Consider the following 16,503-nt stretch of genomic DNA (forward strand, 5'->3'; position numbering starts at 1 on the left):
GTGTAGTAATACATGATCCGAGTCCATCCACCTGGCTCTGGAGACACTAAATGGAGTCACAGTCACACAGCACCTTAGGCACTGGGTGACAACCATCAGCAACTGATGGACAAAACATAGACCAACATGGCAGTCTAATCTCAGGCTCAACTCACAGCCCCAAAACACCACAACAGCATTAAAGTACTTCTGCATTGATTTTTCTATGATGAGAAACACCCATCTGAATATTGAGAGCTGGCCTGACTGTGGTTGGTTTACATTGAACCTAGAACTGCTGGAAATTACATGTCAACAGCAAAGAGACCAATGTGAAATGGATTTTCATCCAAAACATAGAGTCTCAGAGAGAAGTCTGCTGGCAGCTACAGCCTAGGCTTTAGGATTTCCTGCTGCAGTCAAACAGGGTTCCCAAATGACACATTATTATCTATATAGTGCACTACTTTTGACCAGAGCCCTATGGGCCCTGGTGAGAAGTAGTGCACTATATAGGGGATAGTGCCATTTGGGACTCAGACAGAGACAAATTCATATGCAGCCTAGCCAGTAGACTGAAACTTGATAGGCTCCGCACGTACAGAGAAAGAGAGGAATGACTTTAAAATGTCAAAAATGATTCACACAACTGAAATGTAATGGAAGAGCAGAATGGCGTCAAGCACCGTGTCCTAAGTGGTTTAAAGGCTCTCTGTTCAAACACACGGCAAATTCATTGACAAGCTGAGTAGGAAGAAAAAATGAAGACTGAAATACACAGAGGGAGATGGGGAGACAGTGCCTATCATAGAATGTACTGTTCTTATCTGAAATGGCACATGTCCTGATGTTTGAGAAATCATACCTCATACAGAGAAATGTCTCAGACGTCTATAACCAGAATGTGCTAAAAGGGAACACGTGTTGTTTGCAGGGCTGTGTCCCTTCTGTCATAGGAGTGCAATTACTGGTGTGCATCATTTGTGTGTGACACTGGAGTACATTTTCAGGGCTCAATCAATCAGGGATACTACTCACCCCTTCACATATGGATCTGTTGAAGGTATCGTCCTCAGTGAGGATGAGGAGGATGGTGAGGGTTAGAGTGAGGGGTCAGTACTCACCACCTCATGTATGGACCTATTGAAGGTATCTTCCTCAGTGAGGATGAGGAGGATGATGAGGGCCATGTAGACGTGATGAGAGTTCCTGTCTTCCACGTGATACAGGATCTTGAGGATGGGCATCACCTAAGGAGGAGGGGAAGGAGTAAAATAATTTGAGAATGGCTATTCGTATTTTAATGTATTTATTTGGCCAGGATAGTAAACTCAGTAACAAATTACACTGTTTACCAGGATGTCCTGGTCTACTGTGTGTGTGTCTGCATGGTGTTTCTCCAGGGTACGTGTCTGCATGGTGTTTCTCCAGGGTACGTGTCTGCATGGTGTTTCTCCAGGGTACGTGTCTGCATGGTGTTTCTCCAGGGTACGTGTCTGCATGGTGTTTCTCCAGGGTACGTGTCTGCATGGTGTTTCTCCAGGGAACATGTCTGCATGATGTTTCTCCAGGGTACGTGTCTGCATGGTGTTTCTCCAGGGTACAGCCATTCTATCAACTTCTGTTGTGAAATCCTGCATTCCTGCTGTGCAGACTGACACTATTGCAGAATAAGCAGGCAGAGTGCACTGAGCAAGCTCTGACACGAATCCAACATCCCAGACTACACTAAGAGAAAGTGTGTGTTTGTGTGTTTAGGCCTCCAGCATTGTTCCACAGTGGGGTGCTTCGGGAAGCGCTATGTGTGTCCACCCATGTGTGTGTGTGTGTGTGTTTGTTCAAGCATGGTTCCACTGTGTGGGAGTGATCCTCTGTCACAGGTGGGTCCTGCAGAGCAATGGTCTGTGGCGCTCCCCTCTCTGCGCTCCCTAATACACTTAAAACCTGCTAAGAGGTGACGTCACAGCACACCCCACAGGAACAGCTGTCTACTGTGCCCCACTGTGTCAGCAGGGAAAAAATAAGAACTAAGTCAAAGAGGATGACTCAGATTACACAGAGTACATTTCAGAGTTTCCGTTAGGAGAATGTGGTGCCGGAAAACGTGACCAACATGATTTGAAATTTGTACCTAATAAACTGAGCATATGTCCTCATGTTTGTGTTTTGATGCAGCAGTGTGTAGAGAGTAGTGTATGTGTGCGCAATTTGCGACTAACTCACCAGGTTCTCCATGTCTGTGCATGACAGCATGTATGTCCTCATGTTGGTGTTCTGATGTAGTAGTGTGTAGAGTATCAGTGTAGCCTGGTCGGATCTCTGCTGCTCACACAGAGCTGTGTAAAGGCTGTTGAAGTTAATCTGGAACATATGGTGCTGCTCTGTAGGGATGGATGACATGTCTGTGGAAAACACACAGGTTTAGTACCCATTCATTGAAAGGTCCCCCTGTCACCTTTTACTGGTACTAGCACATATTCTGTACCTTGTGTGTTTTTGAAGCATGTGACAGCCTGTCTGTAGGGGTTGGGACAGTTGTTGGGTCCATCTGTCAGATTGGCTAGCACCAGAAGCAATAACAGGCTCTGATTGGACAGTGGCAGAGGGTTCTGTTCCTGTTCCAATCCTGGCTTACTGCCGGCTCCACCCAGCGCGAACATACTCCACAACCCACCTGGAGGAAACATAAGAGTGAAGACCTCAAAACTATGAAATAACACATATGGAATGTGCAAAGCTGTCTCAAGGCAAAGGGTGGCTACTTTGAAGAATATAAAGTACGTTTTGATTTGTTGAAAACTTTTTGGGGTTACTACATGATTCCATATGTGTTATTTAATAGTTTTGATGTCTTCACTATTATCCTACAACGTAGAAAATAGTAAAAATAAAGAACAACTCTTGAATGAGTAGGTGTGTCCAAACTTTTGACTGGTACTGTACGTCACAGGGTTATACAGACTTTAGCACATCACCCAAAACCAACACAACACGCCTTTTACTATATTGTCAGAAGCATCATCAGACCTCGGTAGTAGCCTATTTCATGCTGTGCTCTAAAGATGGCATCGTAGCCACACAAATACATTAGAAGATCATCGTTGATCTGATCAGAAACACTGTGCTCACAATCCTTATCTCCTAATGATGTCGCTGGTGAATTTAGTTAGAATTTTTTAATATATTGCGCAATTGGCTAAGGTTTTTACTAGGTGCGAGCCCATCCAGGCTTGAGTAACGACGTAACGAGACGTAACGAGCTTGAGAAGAGTATACTGAAGCAAAGATTCACCCAAATTTTAGATAAGAAAATATCCGCCTACCTTTCTGTCATGTCAACCATCCATCCAAATGAAATAATTCCATGTCTGCCTTTTGTCTTTATAAACATTCACATAGCCTATTCCATGATCCGGGGTAATCCAATGAGCAATACTGCAGCTGTTGACTGCAGTGACCGCCATTTATCACGACAGTTTTCATACCCCTTGGAATAAGGTGTGTCTGTCCTACATCTAGGTGATTTTCAGGATGTCTCATGGTCTGACAAACACCGCAGTAGCTCAGTCCCCATCTACAGCAGATGCGGAAGGCAGACCTAGAGCATTTATATTTTCCGTATACTGTACCTTTTAATTTTTAATTTTACCTTTATTTAACTAGGCAAGTCAATGATGGCCTAGGAACAGTGGGTTAACTGCCTGTTCAGTGGCAGAACAACAGATTTGTACCTTGTCAGCTCGGGGGTTTGAACTTGCAACCTTTCGGTTACTAGTCCCAATGCTCTAACCACTAGGCTACCCTGCCGTACCTAACAAATTACATAGTCACTGAACTAATAAGGCCACCACCATTTTGGGATTTTCAGACAATCTTAAAGCAACATCTTAAAGCATAAAGAAATCTGAAAATGGTGGTGGAAAATTGTATTTCATTTAGACAGTACACACAATTGTCTCTTTCCCAGCGGCTCGCCATTCAAGCAATGGAGGAAAATGCCTTTGCAGCCTAAATGGAGGATGCTTTATGTACGAGCCGGTCCACGGGGGACACGAGTGTATTGCACACTATCGGCTGCCTAGGCTAAGATTTACTAGGTTACTGAATTCCCTATGGTTGTTTCGCATGCAAAATGACTTGTAGGTCAATGACTGTCAATTCAACAAGGTAGGAGAGGTTGCATCAGTTGTCACAAAATATTAGGTATTTTTGGAAGATGTATGTCATATGAGCAAAACATGTTAATGAATCGGCTATTTGTAACATTTTAATAGATTTTCTGACAGATGCATGCTTTTCTACATGACCAAAAGTATGTGGACACCAGCTCGTCAAACACATCATTACGAAATCATGGGCTTTAATATGGAGTTGGTCCCCTCTTCCACTAGAGGCTTTCCACTAGATGTTGGACATTGGTGCGGGGACATGCTTCCATTCAACCACAAGAGCATTTGTGAGGTCAGGCAGTGATGTTAGGCGACTGCGTTGTGATGGCACCGGAGGGGAAGGCTGCCATCTTATCAGCTCTTAACTAACCATGCTATTTTGTTTGTTTTTTCACGTTGTTCGTAAATTGTTTTGTACATAAGAGACAGTAGCAGCAACATTTTGAGCGAAAAGAGCTTCTGGACATCGGAACTGAGATTGGTGGAGCTCCTAGTGGCCGGTGCAGGGAATGCAGGGAAACAATTAATGCAGGGAAACAAATCAGTTTTACCTAATTTCTATCAGCATTTTAAATGTGCAACCAGAGGGAAAAATATTCTCGACCACCTTTCCTCCACACACAGAGACGTGTACAAAGCTCTCCCTCCATTTGGCAAATCTGACCATAATTATATCCTCCTGATTCCTGCTTACAAGCAAAAATTGAAGCAGGAAGCACCAGTGACACGGTCTATAAAAAAGTGGTCAGATGAAGCAGATGCTAAACTACAGGACTGTTTTGCTAGCACAGACGGGAATATGTTCCGGGATTCTTCCATTGAGGTGTACATCACATCAGTCACTGGCTTCATCAATAAGTGCATTGAGGACGTCGTCTTCACAGTGACTGTAAGTACATACCACAACCAGAAGCCAAGGATTACAGGCAACATTCGCACTGAGCTAAAGGGGAGAGCTGCCGCTTTCAATGAGTGGGACTCTAACCCGGAAGCTTATAAGAAATCCCGCTATACCCTCAGACGAACCATCAAACAGGCCAAGCATCAATACAGGACTAAGACTGAATTGTACTACACCGGCTCTGACACTTGTCGGATGTGGCAGGGCCTGCAAACTATTATAGACTGCAAAGGGGATCATAGCCGAGAGCTGCCCAGTGACACGAGCCTACCAGACGAGCTAAATCCCTTATATGCTCGCTTCGAGGCAAGTAACACTGAAACATGCATGAGAGTATCAGCTGTTACGGACGACTGTGTGATCAAGCAATCCCGCAGTATGTGAGTAAGACCTTTAACAGGTCAACATTCACAAAGCTGCAGGGCCAGACGGATTACCAGGACGTGTATTCCGAGCATGCGCTGACAAGTGTCTTGACTGACATTTTCAACCTCTTCCTGTCTGAGTCTGTAATACCAACATGTTCAAGCAGACCACCATAGTCCCTGCGCCCAAGAACACTAAGGTAACCTGCCTAAATGACTACCGATCCATAGCATTCACGTCTGTAGCCATGAAATGCTTCGAAAGGTTGGTCATGGCTCACATCATCACCATTATCCCAGAAACCCTAGACCCACTCCATTTTTGCATACTGCACCAACATATTCACAGATGATGCAATCTCTATTGCACTCCACACTGCCCTTTCACACCTGGACCAAAGGAACACCTATGTGAGGATGTTATTCATTGACTGCAGCTCAGCGTTCAACACCATAGTGCCTTCAAAGCTCATCATTAAGCTAAGGACCCAAGGACTAAACACCTCACTCTGCAACTGGATCCTGGACTTCCACCCCCAGGTGGTAAAGGTAGGTAGCAACACATCCGCCACGCTGATCCTTGACACAGGGGCCTCTCAGGGGTGCGTGCTCAGTCCCCTCCTCCTGTACTCCCTGTTCACTCATGACTGCACGACTCCAACACCACCATTAAGTTTGCTGACGACACAGTGGTAAGCCTGATCGACAACAATGAGACAGCCTATCGGCAGGAGGTCAGAGACCTGACCGTGTGGACAACAACCTCTCCCTCAACGTGATCAAGACAAAGGAGATGATTGTGGACTACAGGAAAAGGAGGACCTAGCATGCCCCCATTCTCATCAACAGAGCTGTAGTGGAGCAGGTTGAGAGCTTCAAGTTCCTTGGCGTCCACATCACTACCAAACTAACATGGTCCAAACACACAAAGACAGTCATGAAGAGGGCACAACAAAACCTATTCCCCCTCAGGAGACTGAAAATATTACCTCACAAATATACCTCACAAACGATTGGACTTCCTGCATTTATATTTTCCGTATACTGTACCTTTTAATTTTTAATTTTACCTTTATTTAACTAGGCAAGTCAGTTAAGAACAAATTCTTATTTTCAATGACGGCCTAGGAACAGTGGGTTAACTGCCTGTTAACTGCCTGTTCAGAGGCAGAACGACAGATTTGTACCTTGTCAGTTCGGGGGTTTGAACTTGAAACCTTCCGGTTACTAGTCCAACGCTCTAACCACTAGGCTACCCTGCTGCCCCGGGTCCGAAGATCCTCAAAAGGTTTTACAGCTGCACCGTCGAGAGCATCCTGATGGGTTGCATCACTGCCTGGTATGGCAACTACCTCCGACCGCAAGGCATTACAGAGCCCAGCCCAGTACATTTAAAAAAATATATATATGTTTTATTTTACCATGTAAGTTGACTGAGAACACATTCTCATTTACAGCAACGACCTGGGAAATAGTTACAGGGGAGAGGAGGGTGATGAATGAGCCAATTGTGAGCTGGGGATGATTCGGTGACGGAATGAGGGACAGCTTGGGAATTTAGCCCGGACACCAGGGTTAACACCCCTACTCTTACGATAAGTGCCATGGGATCTTTAGTGACCACAGAGAGTCAAGACACCCATTTAACGTGGAATCCGAAAGACGGAACCCTACACAGGGCACTGGGGAATTGGGATATTTATTTAGACCTGAGAAAAGAGTGCCTCCAACTGGCCCTCCAACACCACTTCCAGCAGCATCTGGTCTCCCATCTAGGGACCGACCAGGACCAACCCTGCTCAGCTTCAGAAGCAAGCCAACAGTGGGGTGGTATGCTGCTGGCATCACCGACATCACCAGGGCCAAGCTTCCTGCCATCTCGGACCTCTATACCAGATGGTGTCAGAGGAAGGCCCTAAGAATTGTCAAAGATTCCAGCCACCCTGGTCATAGACTGTTCTCTCTGCTACGTCACGGCAAGCGGTAACCGGAGCACCAAGTCTAGGTCCAAGAGGTTCCTAAATAGCTTCTATCCCCAAGCCATAAGACTCCTGAACAGCTAATCAATGGCTACCCTGACTGCTGCTACTCTCTGTTATAGTTATGTATAGTCACTTTAATAACTCTACCAACATGTACACATTACCTCGACACCGGTGCCCCCCCACATTGACTCTGTACCAGTACCCCCTGTATATAGCCCCGCTATTGTTATTTACTGCTGCTCTTTAATAATTTGTTATTCTTATCTCTTACTTTTGAAAATCTTTTTTTCTTATTTTTTCTTGAACTGCATTGTTGGTTAAGGGCTTGTAAGTAAGCATTTCACTGTAAGGTCTACCTGTTGTATTCGGCGCATGTGACAAATAGAATTTCATTTGGTCTGGCTTGCAGTTGGCGATCCAATTTATCCCAAACGTGTTCGATGGGGTTGTGGTCAGGGCTCTGTGCAGACCATCCACACTGATCTTGACAGACAATTTCTGTGTGGATCTCGTTTTGTGCACAGGGACATTGTCATGCTGAAACAGGAAAGGGCCTTTCCCAAACTGCTGTGGCATTAAGATTTCCCTTCACTGAAACTAAAGGGCATAGCTTGAACCATGAAAAACATCCCTGTGCTTTATAAGCATATTTATAACACCTTATAAGCAATGTGAAACACATGATTATAGGCACTAGTAACTGCTCATAAATATATATGAAAATATTTTGTAGAATTTATGCTAAAAAATAAATGTATAGAAAATGGGACAATGAAAAGAAGCAGCCTACAATGCCTGGTACAGAGAGGAATGTAAGGACCAACAATTGAGATGTTGCTATTAAAAATACATTCTGAACATGGTACTGTATTTTTAACACAGTGCATTGTGGCTCTACTAAGCCTTATACTATCAGAGGAAAGAACACAGACCGTGTGTTAGAAGACTAATCTTTATCAAAGTGAAATGGATCTGTCTCCATCTAGAGGTGATAGACATTACTACAGTCCTGTTTCCAAGCCTGACTGCTCTTCCTACACAATTATGGGCAGTAATAGCTCTGCTATCGTCAAAACCACGTTCCTTCTTTGATCTGCTGGGTTAATGCTTTGGTCCATATTCATCTGTGCGCTTGGAGAAAGAACTGAATCACAGCAAATGCATTTTGTCAATGTAAAATGTGACTGGGGAGCAATAGTCTGTGTGTGTGTGTGTGTGTGTGTGTGTGTGTGTGTGTGTGTGTGTGTGTGTGTGTGTGTGTGTGTGTGTGTGTGTGTGTGTGTATCCCTGACTCTGTCCAACTCAGTCTAATGCCCTGGAGCTGGACTGTATGGATCCGGTGGGTGGAAAATCTGCCTGGACATCTCAGTGCCTCGGCCAAAGGACATAAACAAACACCATCCACAGCAAAAAACAGACCATGGTCACATCCCTGCTCCCCCCCCCCCAGTCCCCCTCAGGATAGCGACGTCTTTGCCAGTCTCCCTCAGCCCCAAGTCTGTGGCCTGCCCAGGGGCCACAGTGCTGGTCAAGCACTCCAAGCTAATTCCTTGCATGGCGTCTAGCGGTGGCGGCTGGCGGCAGTAACCCAATGGAGCGGGGGAGTCGGGGGTGAGAGGGAGGAGAGGAGTGGGGTAGATAAGGAGCCCTTGTGACTGAGCCCTGCTCATCACTGGCACCAGACCGGCTACACCACACCCATCTCTGTGAGAGCAGTTCTCCGTCCAAAATGATACCCTATTCCCTACGTAGCACACTACCTAAAAAATTATATAATACTAGTAGTGCACTATATAGGGGTTTAGGGTGCCATTTTGGACACAGGCCAGAGCAAAGCAGAGCCAGGGTCTGGCTGTCTGGCAGCAACGCTTCCTGACTCACTCTACTGACTCTCTCTTTATCAACCTCTCTCTCAATCTCTTTCTTTCTCCCCCCCTCTACTCCCTTTACCTCACTGTTATGCATCTGGCTTGCTTACACTGCCTGCCCACTACACAAATACAATAATGCAATATCGCATGTGCCTTTCTGGCTCTGGCCCTGTCGCGCCATTACAGAAGGAGGAGGAGAGGCTTAATGTGGACACAGGGACTGGCGCCTGGGCTGGAAGAAGGCAGGGTGCATTGAGGGCACATCCTCGGCTCCAGGCTAGCCCTTGGTCTGCCACACCACCCACACAACAACAACACTGCCCTTCTCTTGCTATTCAACCAGGAATTAACACTGCAACCCGTTCATGACTGTTTGGCATTTCTCCCCAGCTATCAGGCTCCCTCTGAGAGAAAAGTCTCCGTGTTAGGATGAATAACAGTGGTCTACCAAACTCTCTCCGTCTGTCTGTCTGTCCGTCCGTCCATTTGTCTGTGTGTGTGTGTCATATTCAGTTGATCATGGCCCACGGTCTGTGAGAATAAATCCAGACTGACCCATACAATGATTGTCATAATGAACATAGAGATAGTGTCACTATTATTGCCATTAGACAGGACATCAAATCCTCATTATGAGAAATGGCTGATAGGTGATTGTAAAGTGAACCTTGAACAGTATCTACCGTATTCATGTTCATGCTGTCGGTCTCTCAGGGCTCCATCTGTGTGCTGTTAACAACGAGTCATACACTAACAGCTAGCACCATCATAGACAAGACACTGGCATGACATATATTTGAGAAATCTACAGTTGAAGTCTGAATTTTACATACACCTTTGACAAATACATTTAATCTCAGTTTTTCACAATTCTTGACATTTAATCCAAGTAAAAATTCCCTGTCTTAGGTCAGTTAGATCACCACTTTATTTTAAGAATGTGAAATGTCAGAATAATAGTAGAGAGAATTATATATTTCAGCTTTTATTTCTTTCATCACATACATATACTGATTGAGTGTTCGGTAGCATTGCCTTTAAATTGTTTAACTTGGGTCAATCGTTTCCGGTAGCCTTCCACAACCTTCCCACAATAAGTTGAGTGAATTTTGGCCCATTCCTCCTGACAGAGCTGGTGTAACTGAGTCAGGTTTTTAGGCCTCCATGCTCGCCACCTTGACTTTGTTGTCCTTAAGCCATTTTGACACCTTTGGAAGTATGCTTGGGATCATTGTCCATTTGGAAGACCCATTTGCGACCAAGCTTTAACTTCCTGACTGATGTCTTGAGATGTTGCTTCAATATATCCACATATTTTCCTACCTCATGATGCCATCTATTTTGTGAAGTGCACCAGTCCCTCCTGCAGCAAAGCACCCACAAAACATGCTGCTGCCACCCCTGTGCTTCACGGTTGGGATGGTGTCTTCGGCTTGCAAGCACTTTTTCCTACAAACATAACAATAGTCTTTATGGCCAAACAGTTCTATTTTTGTTTCGTCAGACCAGAGGACATTTAACCATGAAGTATGATCTTTGTCCCCATGTGCAGCTGCAAACCATAGTCTGGCTTTTTTATGGTGGTTTTGGAGCAGTGGCTTCTTCCTTGCTGAGTAGCCTTTCAGGTTATGTCAATATAGGACTCGTTTTACTGTGGATATAGATACTTTGTACCGGTTGCCTCCAGCATCTTCACAAGGTCCGTTGCTGTTGTTCTGGGATTGATTTGCACTTTTCGCACCAAAGTATGTTAATCTCTAGGAGACAGAACGCGTCTCCTTCCTGAGCGGTAGGACAGCTGCGCGGTCCCATGGAATCCTTGCGAACTATTGTTTGTACAGATGAATGCGGTACCTTCAGGTATTTGGAAATTGCTCCCAAGGATGAACTAGAATTGTGGATGTCTACAATTTTTTTTCTGAGGTCTTGGCTGATTTCTTTTGATTTTCCCATGATATCAAGCAAAGAGGCACTGAGTTTGAAGGTATGCCTTGAAATACATCCACAGGTACACCTCCAATTGACTCAAATGATGTCATTTAGCCTATCAGAAGCTTCTAAAGCCATGACATTTTCTGGAATTTTCCAAGCTGTTAAAGGCACAGTCAACTTAGTGTATGTAAACTTCTGACCCAATGGAATTGTGATACAGTGAATTATAAGTGAAATATTGTGTCTATAAACATTTGTTGGAAAAATTACTTGTCATACACAAAGGGGATGTCCTAATCGACTTGCCAAAACTAGTGTTTGATAACACTAAATTGGTGGTGTGGTTGAAAAACGAGTTTTAATAACTCCAACCTAAGTGTATGTAAACTTACGACTTCAACTGTACGTCTGCTCAATCGCATCTACACTGTTGTGAGTCTAACGGAAGACGACTTGTGAGGAGATGAGATGACGTTAAGAAGTGATGGCAGTCAGTAAAGCAGAACCAGCAAAGTAACACATCAGCCTACACTCTCACAACTCCCACACAAGATTTGATCCAACGTTTGACACCTTGGAAGTGTTTTGTTTACCTGTTGTTCAAGCTACCTACACTCTCTCTTCCAAACTTGCTCACTCAAACAGCTCCCTCCCACACAAGAGTTATCATGTGTCTTACACCCTAAATGGTTTGTTTAACAATTTGAGTTCCTAAACCTTTCACAAATGCTGAAATCCTGCAAAACATTTACACGCAAATTTGTTCTGCACACGATTGATAAAAGAGGCCCAAAAAAGAGGGTAGGGGGAATTTCTCAAATCCTAGCTTCCTGGAACAAGTCATTCTGACTGGAAACATGAAAGGGAGGGAGAGGGGAGCAGACAAGGACAGAATGTGTGTGTGTGTGTGTGTGTGTGGTGTTTGAGAGGAACAGAACAGCCAGATCGTGCTGGTTATTTATTTCCAGTCTTCGTTTTATTTTCAGTAGAGTAAATGAATTAGGACACGGTGGCGGAGTGCCAGCAGCTTAAAGACGTCGTGAGGTCTGTAGGCGTGCTGATTTACCAACAACAGGAAAAATATGCACACACACCAATACATTTACCAACGTTAGGAGAAACATACACACAGCAGAATATACAATGCTGTGACGACTGCCGACACACATACAGTGCATTCGAAAAGTATTCAGACCCCCTTCACTTTTTCCACGTTTTGTTACGTTACAGCCTTATTAGAAAATTGATTAATAAAATTAAAAATCTAAAATCGACACACAATATCCCACAATGACAAAGCGAAAAAGTATTTGTAATTTGAAAAAATTTATTTTTTAAAATAAAGAAAAAAATACCTTGTTTTACATAAGTATTCAGACCCTTTGCTATGACACACGGCTGAGGTGAATCCTGTTTCCATTGATCATCCTTGAGATGTTTCGACAACTTGATTAAAGTCCACCTGTGGTAAAATCAATTGATTGAACATGATTGGTAAAGACACACACCTGTCTATATAAGGTCCCACAGCTGACAGTGCATTTCAGAGCCAAAACCAAGCCATGAGGTCGAAGGAATTGTCCACAGAGCTCCAAGACAGGATTGTATAGAAGCACAGATCTGGGGAAAGGTACCAAAAAATGTCAGCAGCATTGAAGGTCTCCAAGAACACAGCGGGCTTGATCATTCTTAAATGGAAGTTTGGAACCACCAAGACTCTTCCTAGCAGTGCGGCTTGTCTGGGTTTCGGGGACGCACGGCTCTCGACCTACGGTGAAGCACGGCGAAGGCAGCATCATGCTGTGGGGTTGTTTTTAAGAGGCGGGGACTGGGAGACTAGAGGGAAAGAAGAACAGAGCAAAGTACAGAGAGATCCTTGATGAAAACCTGCTCCAGAGCACTCAGGACCTCAGACTGGAGTGAAGGTTCACCTTCCAACAGGATAACGACCCTAAGCACACAGTCAAGACAATGCAGGAGAGGCTTCGAGACAAGTCTCTGAATGTCCCTGAGGGGCCCAGCCAGAGCCTGTACTTGAACCGGATCGAACATCTATGGAAAGACCCGAAAATAGTGTGCAGCAACTCTCCACATCCAACCTGACAGAGCTTGAGAGGATCTGCAGAGAATAATTGGACAAACTCACCAAATACAGGTGTGCCAAGCTTGTAGCGTCATACCCAAGAAGATTCGAGGCTATAATCACCGCTAAAGGTGCTTCAACAAAGTACTAAGTAAAAGGGTCTGAATACTTATCTAAATGTGATTTAATTTATTTAAAAAAATCTATAAACCTGTTTTTGCTTTGTCATTATGGGCTATTGTGTAAAGATTGATGAAAATAAACATATTTTATCAATTTTAGAATAAGGCTGTACTGTAACAAAATGTGGCAAAAGTCATGGGGTCTGAATACTTTCTGAATGCAGTACCAGTCAAAAGTTTGGACACCTACTCATTAATGTTTATTTTTTATTTTTTACATAACATATATGGAATCATGTAGTAACCAAACATGTGTTAGAATCCAAATATATGTTATATTCTTCAGAGTAGCCACCCTTTGCCTTGAAGACAGATTTGCACACTCTTGGCATTCTCTCAACCAACTTCATGAGGTGGTCACATGGAATACAATTCAATTAACAAGTGTGCCTTGTAAAAAGTTCATTTGTGGAATTTCTTTTTTTTCTTAATGCGTTTGAGACAATCAGTTGTGTTGTGACAAGGTAGGGGTGGTATACAGTAGATAGCCCTATTTGGTAGAAGAATAAAAAAGTCCATATTATGGCAAGTACAGCTCAAATAAGCAAAGAGAAACAACAGTCCATCATTATTTTAAGACATGAAGGTCAATCCGGAAAATGTCAAGAAATTTTAAATTCTGTTATCAATTTTCACCTAAAATGAAATACCCAACTCTGCCTGTAGCTCAGGACCTGAAGCAAGGAAATGCGTATGCTTGATACCATTTCAAAAGTAAACACTTTGAAGTTTGTGGAAATGTGAAATTAATGTAGGAGAATATAACACATTAGATCTGGTAAAAGATAATACAAAGAAAAACACGTGTGTTTTTTTGTACTATCATCTTTGAAATGCAAGAGAAAGGCCATAACGTATTATTCCATCCCCGGAGCAATTTAGACTATGGCCACTAGATGGCAGCAGTGTACATGCAAAGTTTTAGACTGATCCAATGCCACATTGCATATCGGTTCAAAGTGTTGTATCAAGACTGCCCAAATGTGCCAAAATCGGTTTATTCATTCATTTTCAAGTTCACAATTGTGCACTCTCCTCAAACAATAGTATGGTATTCTTTCACTGTATAAGCTAATGTAAATTGGACAATGCAGTTTGATTAACAAGAATTTAAGCTTCTGCCCATATCAGACGAGTCTATGTCCTGGGAATGTTGTTTCTTTCTTACAACCTCATGCTAATCACATTAGCCTACGTTAGTCTGCAAGCGGGACACAGATCCTGTGGATGTTAAAGTGCAGTCGCAAAAAACATCAAGCTTTATGATGAAACTGGCTCTCATGAGGACCACCACAGGAAAGGAGTTACCAGCCTCATAAATTGCAACCCAAATAAATTCTTCACAGAGTCCAAGTAACAGACATCTCAACATCAACTGTTCAAAAGAGACTGCGTGAATCAGGCCTAGTCAAATTGCTGCAAAAAAAAACACTACTAAAGGACACCAATAAGAAGAGACTTGCTTGGGCCAAGAAACACGAGCAATGGACATTAGACCGGTGGAAATCTGTCCTTTGGTCTGAAGAGCCCAAATGTGAGATTTTTGGTTCCAACTACCGTGTCTTCGTGAAATGAGGAGTAGGTGAACGGATGATCTCTGCATGTGTGGTTCCCACGTGAAGCATGGAGGAGGTGTGATTGTGTGGGGGGTGCTTTGCTGGTGACACCGTCTGTGATTTATTTAGAATTCAAGGCATACTTAACACCAGCATGGCTACCACAGCATTCGGCAGCGATATGCCATCCAATCTGGTTTGTGCTTAGTGGGAGGATTATTTGTTTTTCAACAGGACAATGACCCCAAAACACACCTCCAGGCTCTGTAAGGGCTATTTGACCAAGGAGAGTGATGGAGCGCTGCATCAGATGACGTGGCCTCCACAGTCGCCCAACCTCAACCCGGGGAGGTGGTGAGGGCCCTGGGAGTGTGGTGCCAGGAAAATAACCTCTCACCCAACTTCAACAAAGGACCTGATTGTGGACTTCAGGAAACGGCAGAGGGAGCACCCCCCTATCCACATCGATGGGACCGCAGTGGAGAAGGTGAAAAGCTTCAAGTTCCTCGGCGTACACGTCACTGACAAACTGAAATGGTCCACCCACACAGACAGCGTGGTGAAGAAGATGCAGCAGGACCTCAGGAGGTTGAAGAAATTTGGCTTGACACAATTGAGAGCATCCTGTCGGGCTGTATCACCGCCTGGTACCGCAACTGCACGGCTCTCCAGAGGGTGGTGCGGTCTGCCCAATGCATCACCGGGGGCAAACTACCTACCCTCCAGGACACCTACAGCACCCTATGTCACAGGAAGGCGAAAAAGATAATCAAGGACAACAACCACCCGAGCTACTGCCTGTTCACCCCGCTATCATCCAGAAGTCGAGGTCAGTACAGGTGCATAAAGCTGGGACAGAGAGACTGAAAACAGCTTCTATCGCAAGGTCATCAGACTGTTAAATAGCCATTACTAGCACATTAGATGCTGCTGCCCTATATACATAGACTTGAAATCACTGGCCACTTTAATAATGGAATACTAGTCACTTTAATAATGTTTACATATTTTTTGCATTACTCATCTCATATGTATGTACTGTATTCTATCCATTCAACTGTATCTTAGTCTGTCACAGACATTGCTCACCAAAATATGTATATATTCTTACTTCCATTCCTTTAGATGTGTGTATTGTTGTGAAATTGTTAGATATTACTGCACTGTTACAGCTAGAAATGCAAGCATTTCTCTACACCCGCAATAACATCTGCTAAACACATGTATGTGACAAATAACATTTCATTTGACCAGTACACACCTCACAACGAGGGCCAGAAGTTTTTACCCTGACAATGGTTCTACATTACTCCTGGTCCTAATCCTGACATGCTATATTCTTCATGTTGATGTCTTAATAACTTCCACTCCCACCCCCCCACCCCCCCAGAGCATGCCTTCTCTGGTAGTAATGCGGGCACTAAAACTGACTAATCCAGGCCAAGTCATGGTGCCATGTCCAGGAGGCAGGAGTTGGGCG

At 44.0% G+C, this 16,503-nt stretch overlaps 1 protein-coding gene across 4 annotated transcripts in view; it reads right to left on the reverse strand.

Moving 5' to 3' along the window:
• The window catches only part of LOC135517587 (dymeclin-like), a 99,182-nt gene that overhangs the window by 19,664 nt on the left and 63,015 nt on the right, over positions 1 to 16,503 (reverse strand). For 3 of the 4 annotated variants that reach the window (XM_064942026.1, XM_064942028.1, XM_064942025.1), the window contains exons 5-7: positions 2,465 to 2,653; positions 2,203 to 2,381; positions 1,104 to 1,229 (exon numbers count right to left, since the gene is read on the reverse strand). In XM_064942026.1, coding sequence (XP_064798098.1) covers positions 1,104 to 1,229; positions 2,203 to 2,381; positions 2,465 to 2,653 — 494 coding nt within the window. The remainder of the gene's footprint in view (positions 1 to 1,103; positions 1,230 to 2,202; positions 2,382 to 2,464; positions 2,654 to 16,503) is intronic. The other variant, XM_064942027.1, reaches the window with a different exon arrangement.

The sequence above is a fragment of the Oncorhynchus masou genome, chromosome 28 (assembly GCF_036934945.1).
Source record: "Oncorhynchus masou masou isolate Uvic2021 chromosome 28, UVic_Omas_1.1, whole genome shotgun sequence".
NCBI classification, from domain to species: Eukaryota; Metazoa; Chordata; class Actinopteri; order Salmoniformes; family Salmonidae; genus Oncorhynchus; species Oncorhynchus masou.